At 34.8% G+C, this 22321-nt stretch overlaps 1 protein-coding gene across 1 annotated transcript in view; it reads left to right on the top strand.

Moving 5' to 3' along the window:
* LOC135118620 (uncharacterized) overlaps positions 1-20449 on the top strand; it is a 160110-nt gene extending 139661 nt beyond the window's left edge. The window contains exons 28-36 of the mRNA XM_064041088.1: positions 13012-13065; positions 13470-13571; positions 13784-13855; positions 14065-14176; positions 14629-14733; positions 15146-15270; positions 15705-15866; positions 16313-16450; positions 16877-20449. Of these exons, the coding sequence (XP_063897158.1) occupies positions 13012-13065; positions 13470-13571; positions 13784-13855; positions 14065-14176; positions 14629-14733; positions 15146-15270; positions 15705-15866; positions 16313-16450; positions 16877-17047 (1041 nt within the window). The 3' untranslated portion in view covers positions 17048-20449. The remainder of the gene's footprint in view (positions 1-13011; positions 13066-13469; positions 13572-13783; positions 13856-14064; positions 14177-14628; positions 14734-15145; positions 15271-15704; positions 15867-16312; positions 16451-16876) is intronic.
* Positions 20450-22321: the final 1872 nt, after the last annotated feature.

Below are 22321 nucleotides of genomic sequence, written 5' to 3' on the forward strand. Positions count from 1 at the left end.
CAACACCATCAGTGAGGTCAAGCTATTCTTAGCCGTGAATCACATCGCCTTATGATTAGTTATTTTGTAACTATGGTGATTTGCAGTCACATCTGTAGACGTTTACTTTAATATTAATAATGTTATTAATATTGTGAGGAACGGGTTTTCCTAATTCCTCCTTTGTTTAATAATTTCAAAGGTTAGTCTGTTGTATGTTTAATATTAGTTTGATTTAAGGTGGTTTCATTTGTCACATAAAGATGATTAAATATTGGAGACTTTCCGTCGTACCACAAACACTTTTAAATGTCTGTTGAACACTTGTCTAAAAACATTAAAAATTATGACGTTGAATTAAGGTCCGTTTTACAGACACTTTTATTAGACCAGTGTTCAACGGATGTTTAAGTTTTTGTAAAAGTTTACTTAGCTTATGTTGTGACAAGGCTGGCCTCCACCATTCTCTTCCCTCTTTTTAAGTCAGAAGTGTGCCGTTACCAATCAGTTATACCTACCTGTCTACCTTTGAAATATTATTCCTTTGGGATGAAATTATATGGCCAATTTTATTCGGACACCAAAAAACATCTGAAAATAGCTTGACATTTTATAATAAGACTATAGCAGACCTTATCAAATGATGCAACTCCCATTTACGTACGTTTGTAGGCAGGAAAGAGCAATTTAGCTACAGGATAAATTGTAGGTATTAGTAAAAGCAAAATCAATTAATTTCCATACAGCCTATATACCTACTTCCCAATCGATACAGCAGTTACATATTATTGATAATAATATCGTCATTCGATTCGTATCGATTACAAACATATCGATTTACACCGTGGGACTGTAAACTATCTAAAGTTTATTAAACCGAAGTGGTATTAACTCAGGTACATATATATATGTAGGTATAAAAAAGTAAATAAAATATAGAACTACATGAATGTAGGTACCTATAATATTAAAAAAAAACCTCTATTTAGTGTGACCTGCCCCGGGTCGCCCATATACATTTGTTGTATATTTTTTTATACTTTAACCGCACCATAAATCACTCTAGTGTAAATAATAAAAAACACAACTGACTTTATCAATATTGAGCAAAAAACTTAAATCTCACGGTACATAAGACACCATGCTATAAAGCATAAGATAGATCTACATATGAATAGACAGGCAGATAGACGGACAGACAGACACAGACTGACAAAAAGGGATGTCTTAGTAATATAGTACCATTTTACCTTTTGAATCTAGACACACGGCAGTGTGTCCGCCAAGTTCGAGCAAAAAAAAGCGACACACCGGCCGTGGGTTATATTACACGAACCATTTCGGGCCAAATTCGACCCCCCTATAACTCAAAATCTATTTTATTTACGCATATCAAATTTCTAGTATCTGTTGAGACCCCCTCACTTATCTAAAATACAAAATTTCATTAATATACCTATTGTAGGTCTTGAGATATTGACGTCAGAAAATCGCTATTTTTACTATACACTCACTGACTGATTCACTGATTCACTGACTCACTCATCAAAAACCTAGACCACTTCCAATGGTCGTATTGACTTGAAATTTGGCATGGAGGTAGGTCTTTATGTCAAGGCAAAGGGAAAAATCTGAAAATGGCCAAGTGTGAGTCGGTTTCAAAATAATGAAGGTGTAAAATACTCAGTGTAAATTTATACCCCTAAGAAACTAAAACGAACGAAATTTATCTATATTTATATAATATATCTTCGAATGGTCGTACCGATCTGAAATTCGTTACAAAGTTTTGTATTTAGTCAAAGTAAAAATCTGAAAACGGCCAAGTGTGAGTCACTTTCGAAAATAACGAATGTGTAACTTTGATCCACGAACATAATTTAACAATAACATGTCATGTCAGTCAGTTGGTAAATCTAGTCCAATTAGTTAATCTAGTTCATTTCATTGTAAGAAGCATAGTGCATATTCAAAAATCTGAAAGATAGTATAAATGAGACATTTCCTTAACTAACATAATCATAAGAAAAAAATAAAATAAACAACCTTACAAAAATAAATGAAATCCCACCCAAAACAAAAATGTGAAAGATTGCCAAGTTCGATAATATGGAAATCCTTCGCCTATAAAAGAAGTGAGATCTGAATAAGTACCAAGTTCCATACACATACCTCAGTTAAAAATAGTTACTTTTTAATGATGTTACTTGGCAAGTTTTAATAGAAAATTAAATACTTGATTCATTGCGTTTAGTAGGTTTATAACAAGGTGTGTGAAAACTTGCCAAGTAACATCATTAAAAAGTAACTATTTTTAACTGAGGTATGTGTATGGAACTTGGTACTTATTCAGATCTCACTTCTTTTATAGGCGAAGGATTTCCATATTATCGAACTTGGCAATCTTTCACATTTTTGTTTTGGGTTCTTATGTACGGTACCCCAAATAGACAACAGTTACCAAAGCCTAGTTTCGTTTTCAGTTAGGTGAATACAGTTACCAGACTTGGTTACGGTAAACCGTTGTTGCTCATCTTCACAGATAAAAACAAGATTTATAATTACCTTACTTAGCTAAAAAAATCATCAAAATGACGTCAGACAACAGTACAATTTAATAGAAAAACTTTTGTAGGATAATTTACTTGATTTTGCCCGAGACTTCACCTGCCTCTTGGATAAAAACCATAGGTACCTAACCCATCCCCGTTTCTATAGTACCACCTGCCAAATTCCACTTCAATCGGTTTAGGTGTTTTAGAGTTAGAAGTGTAATAAACAAACTCGCTTTCGATTAGTATTTTGCTGTAGGCTAGTGCTCACAAAATCACACGTGAATGCAAATAACAGTAACTTATCGCACTCAAATACAATGTATGCTTTCTATCAGTGAATTTTATTGGGAATCAGTCCAGTACTTTCAGATATTATCACCTACGTAACAAACTAATTGATGTAAATATACCAAGCCATGGTAAAAACCTGAATACGCAGTTGTATCAGAACTGGATGGTGTAAAGGACTTGAGTGGGAAAGTCCTGGGTTATTTTGATATCGATTGGTAGTTGATAAAGTCTGTTTTATATTTAAAATGTAAGTAAGGCGTTTGTTACTGTTTCACACAAAAACTGCTTAATGAATTATGAGACTTTGCAGTAATATAGCTTATATATTAGAATAACTTATAGGCTACTTTCTATCCGTGTACGAAAAGAAGTTCCCTTGAGACGTGAGTGATACTTCGGACGGAGGCTTTTATTTAAGAAATCATTATTTATGACTGTATCAAGCAAGCGTAACTTTGTTTGTTACTGCCAAAACAATTAGTAACAAAAATGATGGGAATTTTCGTGTCTCAGACCAAACATACAAATGGCTTTGTTATCTGTTTGTTTGTGTTTACAAAACACGATAACCGCTTAGCAACAGGTGGTGTGCCGTGTTGCCATCTGATTACATAGGAAATAATCTGGGTCAGTTCACCCATTGGTTGAAGTTAAAAGAACCTATGGAGTTTTTTTTATATTTTTATAAATCCAAAAGTAACTCTTTGTAGTCTATATGTTGAGCTTTCATAATCAGCAGTTGAGATTTTTATATGTATACATAGGTTGACTCTGTGTACCCATGTAGTTAGACATTTTACAAGAGAACACTATACATTGTGTTTACATATCTAATCGAGGAAAGATTCGAAGGTATGTATGTCTTGAGTAAACTCAAAAACCACTGTACCAATTAAAAAAAATATTTCACTGTTTAGACTATATTTTATCCCGGTTCGAGAAGTAGTTCCCACAGTGCAGAGGTGAAACCGCAAAAATCAATTTGTGAGCGCCTAAATCTTGAGTTCTGATTCGATACAGACAAAACTGCGGTTAACAACTAGTCTTGCAAAACCTAAATAACCTAAACACCTAACACTTAACGCTTAATATAATTAGATGAGTGGATTATGTCCGTTCGTGTGTCCTCTATCGCGAGCCTTATCAGCCGCGTGGGCGACCTAATCGCATCCTTTGTGGCCTGAGATAAATGTGTTTTGTTCAGTGCTTTTAGCTTTTAATCCCCGAATGTAGATAGGTACCTAATATACTTTATTAGGCACCTACTCCAATTTTTTAATACTTGGTCTTAAATTGTCATTATGGGCGGTCTTATCGCTAAGAGCGAGCTCTTCCAGACAGGGTCTATTGGGATGAGAAGGAAAATAATATAGTTTAGGAATTTTGAATAATTATTTGCGTTTATATTGGTAAGCTTATACCAGCGGTTTTACTCGTATCCCGTAGAATCTACGCTTCCATATAAAAAGTAGCCCATCAGCAATCCTCGATAAATGGGCATTTTAACACTGAAATTATTTTTCAAATTAAACCAGCACTTCATGAGATTAGCACGTTCAAAAAAATATACAAACAAATTCTTCAGCTTTACAATATTAGTATAAATATGGAATAAATAATGCTATTTATAGTTTTTTGCTACTATATCACAGCAGTTCTACAAATCACGTGAGAAAAATATCGCTGTTCAAACAACAGTTGGCCTCGCTAACTCACAGTTTCAGACTTAGTTCAGTAAACTGTAATACAACATGTCGCCTCCCGGACTTGTTTGCTCACAAATAACGACAAAAACGTAGGTAATCAACAATAAGTAGGTAGCAAATACATTTTGCAAAAAAATATATATTATTTGGTATTTTTATTTAAACATCGATTAATTCGGAAGGTTTCAAGGTCTGTAGAAACCCAAAAATATTTCCTTATTGATCTAGGTACAGAATAAAGCTGAAAACCCTCAAGGCTACTTTAATATTATGTACGAGCACAATCATTCGTAGATAGTTAAAACAATCTTCGTCTTATTTTAGTGACAATATTTCTACGGCAAATGAATTATTGTTTAAGACTTTGTGTAAGTCAAAAGGATTGACCAATATCAAAAAGTGTGACCCTAAATTCATAGTGTGACATTACCGTAGTCGAAGTGTGACCACACCAAAGTCCAAAGGTGTGCCAAAGTCAAAGTGTGACATTGTCAAAGTTAAAAGTTTACCACTATCAAAATCCAAAGTGTGACATTACCAAAGTCCAAAAGTGTGACTCTGGCAAAGTAAAAATTGTGACATTGTCAAAGTTGAAAGTGTGACACTGTCAAAGTTGAAAGTGTGACACCGTTAAAGTCGAAAGTGTGACAATACCGTCTGGCAAAAGGTGATGGTGTAACAAAGTGATGACTGTAATGACTGAGGTGCGCTCCAGGCGCCCCCTGTCGGAACAATGTATACCTTCGACGTTTCTCAGGACAATATGGCGGCGAACACTATCCTTCAAGAAGAGGAAGGTGAGTTTTGAGCACGGAGTAAAGAAAGATAAGCGGAGATGCCATAATGTCTATCGCCTTATTCTAGGTCGTATTCGTACGGTGGGTATGACAAAAAAGACCAGTTACGAGTATACTAACGAGGCGTTGGGGTTCTTTAGGACATCTGTCAACGTTTTTTGGAATTTCAAAATTGTAGGATCCTAAGAATGCTTACAAGGCTGAAAACAATAACGTTCTTCATCCCCCGCTCACCCGCATTTTGACGCGCTACTTTCTTAGGCGATTTTCTGTTATGGCACCTCCGCTAGTCATTTTTTTTCCATGGTTTTGACAAACTTGTTTTATGTAACACGATATTTAGATGACATTTAGGTTTTGATATAGAATATTAAAACATTAAAATACTAAATGATGATTGGTTTTCCTTAATAGCGTTGGTTTTTTGAGGAAAACCGTTTTGTATAATAATTTACAATTTGAGTAATAGAGTAGGTATTTGCTAAATTATGTAAACAGAATATCGAATGGCTAAAATTGAGCTCGATAAAATATACATCATACCTAAATGACAAGAATTTGGCCAGCGGGACTTCAGAAAAAGACTACTGAAAAAAGGTGGATGTGTCATGCTGAGTATAATGTGATGAGACTAAAAGTAATCATTATTGAATGTCTGAATTAATGTTAAAGTAAACTTAAGTAAAATATTTAAAAGGAGAATTGGACTAGGAATACACTCAAAATATTAAATGATAGATAGTGTCTAAATTGAAAAACTTCGAAAAATCGCCGGATATATTCAATGTTTTGTTTTGAGAAAGAAATATTTCAATAAACTGCCCACTCCTCCCAGCAACAACACAATATTTCTAACACTAAAACAAACAAGCTGTTTAGTTAACAATATTGCTAAACATTCCTATCTCTGTATTATGCATATTTATTCACGAGATAAAAGGCTTCTATTATCAGAGTATCACTAAGTAAAGTTTACCCCTATTTACTCGGCGTGACGTACATACATACATACATACCTACTCATCTCATGTACATATATACTTGTTATGTACCGTTATGTACTTCACGTGCATTAAGCATGCACTTTTTAACCGATTCCAAAAAAGGGAAGATCTCGGTTGGACCTGTATGTATGTAGATGTGTATGTTTGTGCGCGATTATCTCGCAATTGGCTGAACCGATTTTGAGTATAGTACTTATTTGTCAGAAAAATTTGTTTGGAAAATGTGTTAAGGAATAATACTGAAGTCGGTTTTTGCTATTAAGTACCTATTAGGTATACAGCTAGGTCCTAGGTAAAGGAAATATCGGTATTTTTTTCCAAAAACATCCTAATTTGGTATTTCCAGGTCATTGTTCGGTTACCCTCCTTGTAAGGTTTACAAAAAAATAATGTTAATTATGTGTTTTCACAAACAGGATGATAAATGATGGGTCCATGACCGCAAGAGTTAAAGTTTTGTCCTACAAAAGAAAAAAGTAACCTTTTTTTAAGTTACATGACCCGTATCTGCCTACGTATCAAAATGCGAACAAACAACTCTCTATATAAATAAAAGAAAATACTAAAAATAGTGCCAGTTTAACTATATGTATTTCATAAATGGATAAAGAACAGCTAAAGTGATTTGGTTATACTCGGCGGAAAGGTAGTTTAGAACCAGGAGATGGTCATTTGCCTTTTTATCCTATTTTTATCCGTATGCTAGCTTTAGCTTCTACTACTCTTTTTATTGATTAGATGGACAGATCCATGTAAAACAACTATTGAACTGCAACCAGTTAGACTGGAAGCGGAAAAAAGTCTAGGCAGATGACCAGTTCTTAGGTATTATATTTCAAGCATTAATACAAAAGTGTTTTAAGTTTTTTATTGTTATTTTAAGTGTGCAAAAGTCAAATAACCTGTCGAAGTGATTATGTCAGCTGTATTAAAATTTAAATAATAATATAATTTGCATAATATTTTTCTATCTGTTTTCCTATTATTTAGACTTATGTAATTTCTATCAGTGTTTTTTTCTATACCCATTTGGTTAAATGTTTCAAAGTGAACAATTGTGGTAGGGTTAATTATTCAAATACATACACAAATTTTAATGTATTTTTAAAATTTATTGTGTGCACTGTGCTTAAAACTTTCTAGCAAGGTTTGAAAAAAAAATACTTCCTAAAAGTCTTAATCTTTCGAAGAATGCAAGTTTTATTTACTTCATATAAGATAGTATTACAAATATCACTATCTGGTGCGATAGTGATTTTTTCCGCAGTGAGATAATACTGAAGCATGTTTTATCTGCAAGATACTTATGTCATACTCCAACCAGTTCTTGAATTTAGGAACAAATTAAAATATTCATGAATGTATTTTTTCCACTTATTTTTAATTTTTGAGGAAAACAAAAATATTAAATGTCTGTTTTATTATACCTATGAAGTCAAAACACAGTCGCTTTTTTATGGATTTGATTCTCACTTTAAAAACTAGCTATAAATCAGCATCTACCGGTTTTATAAATGTTCTCCTTTTTGCATTAATTGATTTTTAATACAAAAAATAAATAAATCAATTGGTGGCCGCACGAATGTAGTTTTAAAACAGTCTTTTAATTAATGATGCAACTTTATCAGTCATATCAGTGGATAGAGTGCACTTGCTGTATATTTACTAAAGCGAGTGCATAATTATGTATCTTCATGTAGTACAACTCATATTTTTAATGTAATGGGCACGCGTTTGACTACTACGATATCTCAGTCAAAGTCAAATAGGTATTTTTATTTCAAATAGGATTGGTACCCAAAGGTCTAAAAAGTTGGTCTCATAGAGAAGAGCTGATTTTTTACGAAAGTAATAAGTATGGTTACAAGGCCCTTATAGTATGCGACGATGTAACAGAGCTGGCCCAGAAGTATCCACTTCACTCTTAACTTCCAGGTTGTAGGTAGTTATCAGAAAACACAGACTCAAGCAGGGAGTTTCACTTCATAGCTGTATATAGTAATTAATATGATAACAAGGCTAATAATTCATATACCGATTCGGTACAATGTTTGAGACTCTACTTACTTAAAAACACCTTTTGTAAATACATTCTGACAATTAATAAAATTTTCAATCTTTCTGTGATAAAGTAAAGAGTTATCAAGATGCTCACATAATTTTAAATCTCAACCTTCAAATATCGTGATGTTACAATTCATAAAAGCATAACTGTTTGGTTGTGAACACATGTACCACAAACACAGACGTGAACACAAAAACAAAGCATTACCGAGCCGGGAATATAACCCGGAACTGAGCGAGTCACTGCACAGGTATGTTGCAGAAGGCATATTTCAATATTAACCGAAGTTTTAAACTCATGAAATCATTTTTAATTCCGTTTACTCCATTCAATTTATTAATAAATCGAGTTATTAATAAATCGCAATCAGATAAGACGGATAAATATTTTTCATAAGTGTGCCCAGATTTATGGCCTATATCGGCTATACCATCTTATCTCGGCCTTCAGTAAGGAAACAGCATAGGCTAATAATAAAAGATTAAAAAGTTAAAGTTCAACGCTGAAACACCTATCAAAAAGTATTATAACAAACTCCTCAAAAATCCTGAAAAAATAATTTGACCCAATAATCCCTCAAAATCCAATCTGTCACTGCGCACCGTTTCGGCGTTATCAATCAATCTATCACTGCATAACGATTTAGTACAACCATAAAATATTAAATCGATTATTTCTTAACGTGGTTTGTTATGTTATTGATTGCATCTGAGTCTGAAATGCATTTCCGAGGTGTTGATATTTTTATTGCCAGTCTGTTTTAGAATATCTAGAATATTATGTAGTCTTGTACTACTGATAAATGTTTTTGAAGTGTGAATTAATGCTTATTGCTTAGTAAAGTTCATAACCTTAGCAATACAATTAAAATGCTATCGTACACTTCCACTAATTAATTAGTTAAATTGTTTATCAATTCGGGTGATACTGTCCAAAATCGTATTGTAAATTAATTTTATCCATCAAAAATTAATTCTAATTACATAAGAACGATTTTGAGGTAGGTCAAACTCAAACTCAAACTCAAACTCAAAATCGTTTATTCAAATTAGGCTGATAAATCAGCACTTTTCGAACGTCAAAAACAAAAGACAGCCCCCAAAAACGCCCGCCCTTCACCACTTCCTATGTGTTTTTGCTGGGAAGAAGAAGTGGCGCAACAAACTCCCCAGCAACACATGTCTGTCTGTAAGGTTTGAAGAACCAGAATGTATACAAAACAAGTCAAAAAGTCATAAAAATATCATTATCACATGATAACTATTATATAAAATTAAAAAAGGAAAAAAAAAAACAAACTGAACACAAGTAGGCTAGCACACAGATTTACACCTATAAAGACTAAGTACTCAAGCATTTCTTATAGTCCATTAAGTGTATCTAAAGCCTCCTGTTAATAAAATAAAAATGTATTTTAATATAAGCATAGAATCAGCGTGCCCACCTACATGTGCAGATGTTTATGTTGTAGCTGTACAACACAAACAAGGTGTACCTGCTAGGACTACAGTATTATTATTTTCTTCAAAAAAAAAGCTAATAGAAAATCATACTAAAATTGATAAAGTGTCAATAGCCATCAACACGACCTGGTACCGCCAGCAGCACCCGTTCACGAGTATAACGCGAGGATCAGCCATCGCCCCCTTCGCACATTTTTGAGGGAAGGGGACAACCCGACCCCCAACGCTACCGCTGGCCATACCGTCTAAGGGAGCATGACGTGCTTGCTGCTATTCAACAAAAGTAGAACATGTAAGAAATGCTGCAGTCACTAGCAAGCCATAAAGAAACAATGCTAAGCAAGTTTAACAAAACTTCCCTAAGTAAATAAAAATAAACTCAATTATAATTCAGAATTAATGTCCGAAGTAATGTCAATTAATGTAAACAATAATAATAAGTTAATAATTTAGTTATAGTGATAACAAGAATGAGCTGCCTCGCGTTCAACTTAGCGACCAACTATTCCTATCATTTAAATAATCATTAATGCTATAGTAAGCCTTCTTTGAAAGAATTGACTTTACTTGTAATTTAAATGCGTTAAACGGTAATTGTAGTAAAGTTAGAGGTAGTTTATTATAAAAGCGAATACCGAGCCCCAAAAATGATCCATGAACCTTATGAAGTCTGTGAGTGGGTACACACAGTTTGTGCTTGTTTCTAGTGTTAATACTGTGAACATCGCTTTTTTTGGTGTACAAATGAATATTTTGCCTAATGTAAAGTATATTGGCAAAGATAAATTGTGATGCCACAGTAAGAATGCCTATTTCTTTAAAGAGCTCTCTTAGCGAGTGTCTACTACCTAACCGGTATATCGCACGAACAGCTCGTTTTTGTAATACAAATATGTTTTGAATATCAGCAGCTTTGCCCCACAGAAGAATACCGTAGGACATAACGCTGTGAAAGTAGCTAAAATAGACTACTCGAGCTGTTTCTACGTCGGTGAATTGTCTTACTTTTCTGACGGCGTACGCAGCTGAGCTAAGCCTTCCCGCGAGGCTAGCTATATGCGAGGTACGTAACGAAGTTAGACTGGCATTGAGATAATTTCGCATTAGTATAAGATTTTTTGTATGAAGTGGGTTTTCTGTATGGTACCTGTATTGCAATGAGTCATGGCACCCAGAGCGTTATGTAAACGTGTTAATAAAAACATTATTTATGCGTAATTTATGCTCCACCGACGAGATTTGCTCATTAGCTAATGATATGTTTCACATCTGATATTTTGTGATTTTGTTAATATTTACAAAGAGACTGAACAACAGTTATAAAGATATAAAATTATGACAAGGTAGCTTCTGTCAACGGTTTCACCCGTGTTTCGTGGAAAGTACTTCACCGACCTACATAAAAAGTAGCCTACATCCTCTCTCGGTAAATGGATTATCCAACACTAAATTTTAATTCAAATCTGACCAGTAGTTCGTGAGATTAGCACGTTCAAGTAAACAAACAAACTCTTCAGCTTTACAAAGCATAAATGATAAATATAGACAGTTATTTTTAGTGAAAAGGCAATATTAACATTGTTAGGAAAAGGCTGAGCAGTTAACAATACTGTTGTTAGAACTAATTGTGATTAACGTAAACAAATAGCATTCTGCCGTAACTAATGCTTCCTATGATGAAACCATGAAGGAAAATTTCATGGAAATACTATTTTATATACCTAGTTTTGTGTACTTACACAGTTAGCAGTTTGTAGCTTCCTTGAACTAGAGATTGACTGACTCAATTTTATACAGTTAAAATACTTTTTAGTAATCTGGATCCAATAGGTGAGTTGTACAGTCAACTTCAGGTCAGTTTTATAACAAACAAATGTAACAGTTTTATAGGAAAATCGTATTTATTACTATTGAGTTGAGGTGCAGGACAGTTACCACTGATGTGCGGTCTACCGTACTTTTTAACTATAACTGAAACCATTTTTCAGTTGTGAAATCGCGCGTTTTGTACAACGGGTGGCAATTCCAAGGCTAGTTATCTTTTGGCTATCGTTATAGTTAAATGGTGCAACTGACCCTTACCAAGCAATAAGTATGTTGGTTGGTTCATAAAAGTTTCGGTAAAAAACAAGTGATTTATCTTATTGGAACTAAATGTATTTATTTAGAACTTAAGCATCGAATGAGTACCCCCGAAATCACGAGCCACATTTTTGTACCAATTCACCGATAGCCACAACAAACACTTATATACCGGCTTACATATTGTATACTTACTTTACCTTACATACATAGTCCAAGTATATAATGTAAATAGTAATACAAGTTGGACAACTGAGTAAACAGTGGCACGTTCCATGCTTACTGTTGTAATGCGAATACCTTTGTCTGTATGTGTTTGTTTGCTATTTCAGTGGTAAACTACTGAACTGATTTATATTTGTGGAGATTTTACCCGAGTACGACATAAATGGAAGAATTTTAATCGTCATTTGTAAAACATTAACAAATTCATTTTTAACCCCTGACGTATAAAGTGTGTTTTTAGAAGTAAGTTTGTCTGTGTATCAGTCTGTAGCATCGAAGCTCCTAAATTGATGAACAGATTTGGAAACCATTTTTTACTGAATACTTGGGTTCCAGCGTTGGACGTAGTGCTTAACAATAAAATAGTTTAGCAAACTTTGACAAAAATGAAACAGTAATCTACTTTGTTAAAAGTTATTACTATGAAGTTTTAATTGTTCTACAAAAACAATTGTTTATTTATTTATTTATTTAGTTTGGCTCTTCAACAATGAGTACACGGTTACATCTATAACTATACATTTAAACTTATATCTAAGTGCCTCATCACTTAAAGAAGAGCACTGCATGCACTATAATTTGCACATAAACCTATTTAATTAAGCCAAAAAAGAAAAGAAAATGAAACAGTGAGAAAAAAAAACAAAACAAAACATTTTTTTACAAACTTAATACATAACATGCTGTCAGACAAATATTTGTGACTAAATTAATTATCATGATTTAGAATCCTCTTAAGCGAGGTTAGAGGGGTGTGAAACAAATCAATTTATTACTATAATCAGTTTATTACTTAGTCTGTTATTGATGTGCTTCTTATTAACGTTTATACTGTTTGTTTCAGTCGGAAGACCGGTTTGCTGGATACAAAGGAGTACGAGATATCACCATCAAGAAGGTACGATTCTCAACATCACTACAGTCCATAAGAATTAGAGATTGAGATTACAAGTATATCAAAACTGAACAACACAGTTACATAATATGTTAAAGTCTGATCTCTCTCCGGTGGTGTCGGATTACCGTCCCATCGGGCTGTGAGAGTGAAAGAATAGTGAGTGCACCTGTGTCCAAGCAAATGCTCATGCACTATAATATGTCCTGCGCAGCTGGCTGATCTCCTTACATGAGAACAGCCACCGTAGCCGATAATCGGCTAGTAGGACATAATCATGTGAAGGTTATCTATGTTTTCTTAGTTTAATGTACACTACCAGTCACCACTGCCAAATATTCTAAATCACATTTGGGTCCTGCCAATTGACTGTGCCTTTTGATTAACAAAGTGACCTAATATTCCAGGGTCCATCTGGTCTGGGCATTATGATCATCGAAGGTCGCCACACGGAGGCAGGTCGAGGCATCTTCGTGTCAGATCTGCAGGAAGGCAGCGCTGCAGAACAGGTATGAAATTATCTTCTGATCTAACTACCACCATCTTTAACTAGAACCTTAAAGACTGATTACACTAAGCATTGCTTTATATTTTACTTGGCCATTATTCAGCCTTTGTATATCTTCTAGAACTCTGTTATTTCAAGGGCCTGAAAAAGCTGCTTTTCTGTGGAATATTTTATCCGTATAGTTGCTTAACGTTGTTGGTATTCTATTTTCAGGGAGGACTACAGATTGGTGACATGCTGTTAGCAGTAAACAGAGATTCCTTACTGAACTGCAGTTACGATGCCGTAAGTATAACACCATGATAAATAAAATATACTTAGTTCAAATTATTCTTCTACTGATTAACGCTCAATCCTTCTCCATGTGAGAGGAGGCCTGCTTAGCATTGAGACGATAAAAAGGCTGTAACGTAACTGTACTTCTTCTTCTTAGTGAGTCTTTCAGAAGACTTGAGTTGAATTACTTTGCAAACCCATATGCCTTGATATTACAGGCTGCAGCGAAGTTAAAGCAGACAGAAGGCGTGGTGGTGCTGACAGTGTGCACGCCCAACCTCAAGGAGCCCGGAGACGAGTCGCCTGGAGCACCTGCCACTCCTGGAGCTGGTAAATAACTGCCTAGCTCTTTTCCTTATGTTGGGCTCCTCTTTAAAGAGGTGTTGTAAGGGTTGTAAGAGTTACCTGAAATATAAGCCTCCTACACCCACAGCAAGAGGAATCATCTGATGATATCCAGTCTCCAAAAAATGGGAACATTAACCACCCAGATACATTAACTATGATACCGGGAAGATTCAGTACCAATGACACTGACTGCAAAGATAAATCAGTATTTGAGCCTAGGAGACAACTAATGTTATGCATTAAAGACGAAACGCGTGTTATTGTCGTTGAGTCAAATGTAACACTCATCTGTGCAAAAATGATAAAAATATCATGGGACTTATGGGACATGATGAGTTCTCCATGTGCTTTTAAAGCCTTAACAGATCACTATACTGCAGTTATTCAATTAAACACCCTATGTATATTAACATAAAGTCGTTTGTCCCTTCCAGGCAGTGGTTCAGTAGGCGGCACATCTCGTCCTGCCAGCAGGAATGCGGACGCGCTCGCCGCCAGCCGCCCGCAGACACCACGACCCGCACCCTCGCCTGTTAAAGGTATACCTTTTTGCTTAGAGAATAAGGCTGCTTTTACAAGTTGCAGAAACAAGGGATAAACATACGAATATTCTTATACACCTCATACACTTCCATATACTTATATTAAAAATGCTTATTTGCAGACATTTCCATTCAAATGGGAATCACTGATATTCAAAAAAATCTTATCGCTTCACAGATGAAGTCGTCAATTTATTAAATGTATATCAGACCAAAATATTTGTAAATCTAGCCCCCGCACTCATTTAATGGTTACTTAAGCCATTCCTTAGTGAAGGACTTCTTTGACAATCTGTCACTAAGGAGTGACTTAAGTAATCATAAATATCTCTGAGGATGAGTTGGGTATATAACCCATTTCAAAATCCCTTGAAAACCTACTTAATTCTTTGCTGTCTGCTCATTCCAGTGGAACCGCCAGCAGACCCTGCGACTGCACCAATACTGCCGAACGTGGACACCTTCATAGAGATCAACTCCAACAACCAAGTGTTAGGCTTACAGCTGCTAGGAGGCAGTGATACACTTATTAATGTAAGTACCTATAGATACAGGTATTAGAAGAGACAGAAGAAAACTAAAAATAATAACGTTATGCTGGAGGGAAAGCATTCATTGTATATACGAAAAACTGCCTTTGCTTTGAATATTGTTGCGAGATTGCGAGTTGTATGCTATTGTTTGTTATAAGCTTCATACAATAAAGACTAGCATTGATCTATTGATCATCATGTTTCCTTAGCAGTTTCATAAATCTGACGTATAGAAAACCACTCTCTTCAAGGCATTTTTCTTACCATTCGCATCGATGGTCCATATGTAGTAGTATCCAAAACACAAAAATTATAAAGCATATAAACTGAAGAAGTCCCTTAAGTATTTTTAGATTTCAATTTTGTCACAACTCCTTGAGGCAGTTCTAAACCTTTTATACTATGGAATTCAATACCTAAATATTCCTCTCATAGGGTGCATCAGCAATAATCCTGGATATCTACAAGGACGGTGCTATCGCGAAGGACGGTCGTCTGAAGCCCGGCGACCACATCCTCGAGTGTAACGGAGTCCACCTCACCAAGGAGATGGCGCACGAGAGACTCTGTCTTACCATCAAGCAGAAGACTGCTAAGGTAAGGGGGCAGTGGGGCTTAGTGCTGTGTGAGTTGGGGAAATAGGGGGAGGTGAGTGAGTGGGAGAGGGACACTTACAAATTACTGCGCATAGGGGCAGTATATAGGAGACTACAATAGGGGAAGTAGTTAAGGGTTTACATAATAGAAGTCCTTCATGTTCCTTCTAATATAGTTGTATTATCTATAAGAGAGCGTATAGGAGAGTACATAGATGAAGTGTATAAGGCAATACATAGGAGTTTAATACACAGAGGAGATCATAAAAGAAAACAGCATCTCAAACATGCAATGAACCATGAAAGAAGTGTGAAGTCATAAGTCAATGACTACATTAGTCCCGCTACAGTTAGTGGCAAATTTTGAAGATTTTTAGGGAGTGTAAAAGTTGTGGCTAACTTAAAAATAGCACATATTTGTAACTAGTTTTACTTGTATGATTCCAGTTAAAGCTAACAGTGCACCGACCCGAGCCGATCCGTTGGGAGGAGGTGGAGATCGACCTCGCGCGCAAGGCGGGGCGCCCGCTCGGCCTCGCGTGTGTCGCGCCCGTGCAGGCGCCCGGCGTCTATATCGGAAACCTGGTGAGTTGCACACACTATATCGTAATTTATTCGGTTCTTATAGGGGATTCTCATGACCCATATGTCCGTTGTATTTGAAATAAGAGATTTTTACATTTAGTTCGTTCGTGTAATTATATCAAACAATCTCTACTCACAAAACAACGGATCGAGAGGCTATAAAAATCCACAATATAACAGCTGAGGTCATGAAAAGTCATTGGATTTTTTATGAAAGGGGGGCAAAAATGCAAATGCCCTGGGTGTCCATTCAGGGGGATTTGTAAAGATCACATCTTCAATGACAAGCTCAAATGTTCAATTCAATCAACAACACTACAACATAAATTCGGGAGAAGAATTACAACATTACTTCTCCCTCATTTTATAAAGAGTCTTTCAAAAACTATCTCAGCTGACTCTGATTTTCTCCTATCACCTTCCCAGCTGCCAGGCACACCAGCAGAACTAGACGGTCGCATCCAACGCGGAGATTTCCTCCTCGCCGTGGATGGCAAAGACGTTTCCTCAGCAGACCTGATCGCAGCCGCCACCGCCCTCAAGCTCTGCGCCAATAAAGCCACCATCAAGGTCCGAAGGTTCAAGACCCTGAGGTAAGACCCTACGTGGACGATATGCGGAAATTTGCAATTTCGCAAATGGTGTTTCCTAGCCTTATGTTAAACGTTTTGGTGTCACTGTTTTGAATTAGGATCAGAGGAATTACGATAGCTTGTCGTTGCCATTTTTGGATCTATTGACAGTTGAAGTTTGAGCAGTTGACAGATGTCAGTTTCTTTGTACGGACTGACAGCAACTGTCAACTGCAGCAAGAATGGTCAGACTATAGTTTGTTGAAGATGTTAAATGTATGCAGAAATGTGCATACGTGCTTTTTGCGTCAAAGTAAGGTTATGGTGACTGTTAGAGTATCGTAATCACTCTTTTGGTATTGAATGGAAGTTGTGTAAAAGAGACCATGTTGGTTGGTATTGTAAATATGAATTAGGAGGAATTTAGATCAATTAAAAATCAACGCTGAAGATAAGGAATTTAACACCATTGTTAAAGGATTTTACCTGAGGGTAATTAGAAACTTAAAGTTCTCTTTTAGTTACCGGTGAATGATATAGAAACCGCTGAATATATTTTGTTAACCATAGTTTTAGACACAGTTATGTTAATTTCTTTGTTTCAATGTGTTTGAAGAATGAGATTACTCGAATTAGAATGAATAGTTTAAGAATAAAACAGTTATTTAACCAGTACTCGAATATAACACTGTGAAGTTTATAAGTAACTACAATAGTTTAAAGTAAACTGTGACACCAAAACTAGGATTAACTATAGAGACGATAGCTTGCAGATCGAAATAATATTTCAGAGATATATAATCTGTTTTCTCGATATGCAGATATATTCAAAAGACCAAGAAAATTGGTCCTTCTGAATATCATATTTTTCTTGCGATAAAATGTTATTCGGTCTGCAAATATATCGTAAAATAATTTAGATTAAAATCTAGGCCAAATATATGAATACTTACCTAGTAACTCAGTAGTTGACATCGGGTGTCGACGTGATTAGACAATAACTTACACTCATTCGATTCTTTGTTTAACTATAATATCAAAAACTTTTGGAAAAATTAAATAATAAACTGTTGTTTTGTTACTAAACTTTCAACTCTATGCCGTTAAGTTAAACCTCAATTTTGAAAATAGCTTATTTCAAACGCCATTTTGTTTTTCAAATAATTTATTTCTAATTCGTGTAAAATATTCTGTTCATTAATTTTTATCTTACGTTAGCTAAAATAAAATTGTAAAAAATAGCTTTAGATTTAAAAATTAGATCAAAATTATTTGCCAAGTTTAGAATTTAGTTGTAAGATGATTTGAGATTTAGCTTTGGTTTAAGGCCGAAATAACCCTTGGTTTTTAGCCACATTTTAGCTTAGAAAACACCTCAGTATTTTAGATTTGCAGTTTTAAAGAACACCTTAATTTACAAGAGTTAATTAATAGTAGACGGATTTCACTTCAACTTTAGCCTATGTATTTATTTTGCAGTTTCAATTATTATTATTTTGTATAAAATGTGTAAAAATGATTATTTTTGCTCTTCTGTATTATCAAGTACAAAATATTCATTTTTTTATTTTGACTGTTTTCATTTATTAGTTACTATATTTTTTCATGTTTTACCCAAAATGAATTGTGCCAGTAAACCGCAATAATTTCAGAACACACCTACCAATACTGAAAATAAAGCTAAATAAGAGTACATTTAAATCTAGTCGTATTTACGTAGATATAATGTATGTGTAAGTTGCCTTTTAGTATAGGCTTCAATACTAACGTCGCTAGTGCTAGTCCCTAATAGGAAATAATAACATTATTAATAACTTAGCTAAAAGAAAATATCCCTTGTCCTAGACAACAGCGAAAGATAAGCGGAACTTTTATTGAAACAAAATTGAGACCACAAACATTTATGTAAAAAATGTAAGGGTGTCTACACGTCAGAGAAAGATGGATAGGTTTTTTAAAGATTGTTTTTTTGTAGACTTTTTCTGATTTTGTCCATGGAAACTGTCAATTAAGTGGGATTTAACGATCAATAAAAGACAGAGAATCTAAAGTTATAAGTGTTAACAAAAACACTCGGTATGATTTTTTTAAGATACTTTCTTCTGTTTTTTATTGTAAACAAATTAACGAAAGGTTTTTTTTAATGATGGTGTAGATAAATATAAAGATATAGGACGGTGTTCAAAGAGTTTTATTCGTAAATAATTATGTAAAAAATCTATTTATCTTAATCTTGCTGATAGCTAAATATTAAAAAGCAAACTTGCAACTTTTTTAATAAAATTATAAATAAAATTTTGAAATAATGCATTTAAATAAATGAATGGATTGCGTAGCATAATTCTAAAACATTGTAAAGTGTATAAAGAATCTTATCCCTTTTCATAATTACCTTATATTTAGAAAAAATGTACTGTTAGGCTTAAATTTGTAGGTTTTCATTCTTGTTTTGGTACATATATGACCATAATTCTTTCAGGACATTGACCAAAAATCAATGGATTTTGAAAAGCTTTAGTTGGTCATTTTGTACTAGAAATATTTAGATTCGTAGCACGGCCTCACTTGTAGCTAAACCTTGTATAAATAGCATTATATTTTTAATATCCTCAAATGTTGTATAACCTGTGCCACAAATAAAGTACCTTAACCGTTTTTTTATCAACAAAAATTAGGAACAAGAGTATTTTTTTAATGACATGTATTGTTTTTTTATTAACCTACAAACCTACTTAGTGATCTATTCAATAAATAAACTGTTTATTCTCTTTCTTCAATTCCAAAAATAATTATTTGTGAACCTATTTACCTAAGTAGGTACATTTTCTATGCGAATAAAATGAAATCTCCAATTTAAGTCCAAAATCATGGGTACCCCATTAGAGTTCCAATTTCATCTTACGTTTATTTACAGGGCTTTTTTAAATAGGCTTGCTTGTAACTACTGTTATAAAAAAGTATTATTTCTTTTGGAAATAAACTTAGTTTACAGATTTGACAAAACAAATTGAGTGTGGAATTGGAACATTTTTGGACAAACCCTGGATTGGCGGTGTGCTATTTATAAAACTATTTAAATAGTTAGAATAAGTAGAAATTTGTGATCTTCATTATTATAAATAATTATAAACTCCTTACAGTTATTGTAAATGATATAACTTTAGAATATAAAATGTAACTCTTTCAGTACTTATTTAGTTATGTACCCTTTTTCCTTGTCGTCTAAGATTCGCCTTGATAAAGTAATTTAAACTCTATTGTAATGAAGTTTAGGTGTATATTAGAATAGTTTCAGTTTTACTAGACGCGTTCTAGTGTAGGAACTTAAGATTTTAATAAAATTTTATTGTTGAGGTTTACCTAATATATAATATAAACGGAAACTGTATGAGATAGCGGTCTGTAATAAAACGTGCGCTTTTTTAAACATTTGTTTTATTTTGCTCCTGCCCTTAAGTTTGTGACAACGCCATCTATGAGTGGAGCCTAAGAACTAAACGCTTGGAAAAGAGAAGTAATAATAATTAGGGTCAAGGCGGCAACAGTCGCTCAATTTTTTTTAGACAGCTCTCTCTTTATTTGTAGTAGTGTTAGGAAGTTACAAATAGGACTCGTACGTAGTGTATTTAATCTATTTTAATTTTTTTCTTGTATTTTGTCCAACCGATAAATGAAAAAGGAGATAGAAAGCATTTTTTAAAAAAAGTCCCACTGAGCCACTGTGTACCGGGGGTCGGGCGGGTAGGTACTTAGGTACACAGTGAATCTTTAAATGTATGTCGGAGGCGTCCTCAGGATGGCACTATCGTCCGACATCAGTTAGGGTAATCAAGCAAAGGGATAACTCAAACTCAAAACTCAAACGTTTATTCAAATTAGTCAGAACAAAAGACAGCCCCCAAAACGCCCGCCCTTCGCCACTTCCTAGGTATGTGTTCTAGGTGGGGAGAAGAAGTGGCGGAACAAACTCCCCAGCAACACATACCAACCATTACAAAACATTCAAATACCATAACCATACCATACCATACCAAACATTCAAATACCATAACCATACCATACCATACCAAACATTCAAATACCATACCATACCATACCAAACATTCAAATACCATACCATACCATGCCATACCAAACATTCAAATACCATACCATACCATGCCATACCAAACATTCAAATACCATACCATACCATGCCATACCAAACATTCAAATACCATACCATACCATACCATGCCATACCAAACATTCAAATACCATACCATACCATGCCATACCAAACATTCAAATACCATACCATACCATACCATACCATACCACCAGGCAGTAACGCGACAACTCCACGAAGACTCGACGAAGCTTCGACCAAGACTGAGCTAAGACTGAGCTCCGCGGACGCCACGCTGACCGCCACCACTCTGCCAAGCGCGCCAAAATGTTGTTTCACCGGAAACGCCGCTAGAGGGCGCGCTTGCGTGACGTTTAGTGTCCGTACTATTGACAGTCTCCGACACGGCCATTCTGACAGGACACACGTCCTCGTGTGTTAATCTGCAACAACACAAACACAGCACAGTATACACAATACAGCCTCGGCCACTCCTGACCACAACAGTAACTCTCGATCTTCGTTTTACTCTCTTACTTCTCTCAAGGAAATTGAAAAAAACTTCAAATGGCCTCAATTAGGTCTTTAACAAACAATTTAGGTGACAACTAGTTCTCAAAAGCTATACCCTGAGCAACCGAGTACTATACTCTCACAAACAACAAGCTCTACATTTAATTGGGAAATGATCAATGAAAAGAAATAAAATAATTGTTTCATTACAATAATTCAGAATCAAAATTAGGGATTTCAAAGTAAAACTGATCACTGCCTCTTACAAGAGACAATAAACTCTAAATTGATAAATTAAAACAAAACATTTAAGCTCTACATGTGACCATGGCTACACTTCGCCCAGTAACCTCCAGTTACTCTTTACTGCGAACCTCACATAGGAACGCCGAGTCTACACAAAATTACATTTCATCATAAAGACATATAATTGAGTACCGGCTCTATATTATTTCTAAAAATCAATCAAATACCAGTTCAGTTCATGTAAAATCCAATTGATCAGGTAACAAAGGCCAGTATCGTAACACAACAAACTTTTAGGTATCTGTATCCAAGCACACACATCAATTAGACCTATACGGCTCTGCTAGCCCAGCAACTCATGCTTATGCAATCCATCTACCAGGATCACCGAGTCTTCCCATGACTCTACGGTCTAACCTTTTAGACCCGACC

Source organism: Helicoverpa armigera, chromosome 24, assembly GCF_030705265.1.
Source record: "Helicoverpa armigera isolate CAAS_96S chromosome 24, ASM3070526v1, whole genome shotgun sequence".
In the NCBI taxonomy this organism is placed as follows: domain Eukaryota; kingdom Metazoa; phylum Arthropoda; class Insecta; order Lepidoptera; family Noctuidae; genus Helicoverpa; species Helicoverpa armigera.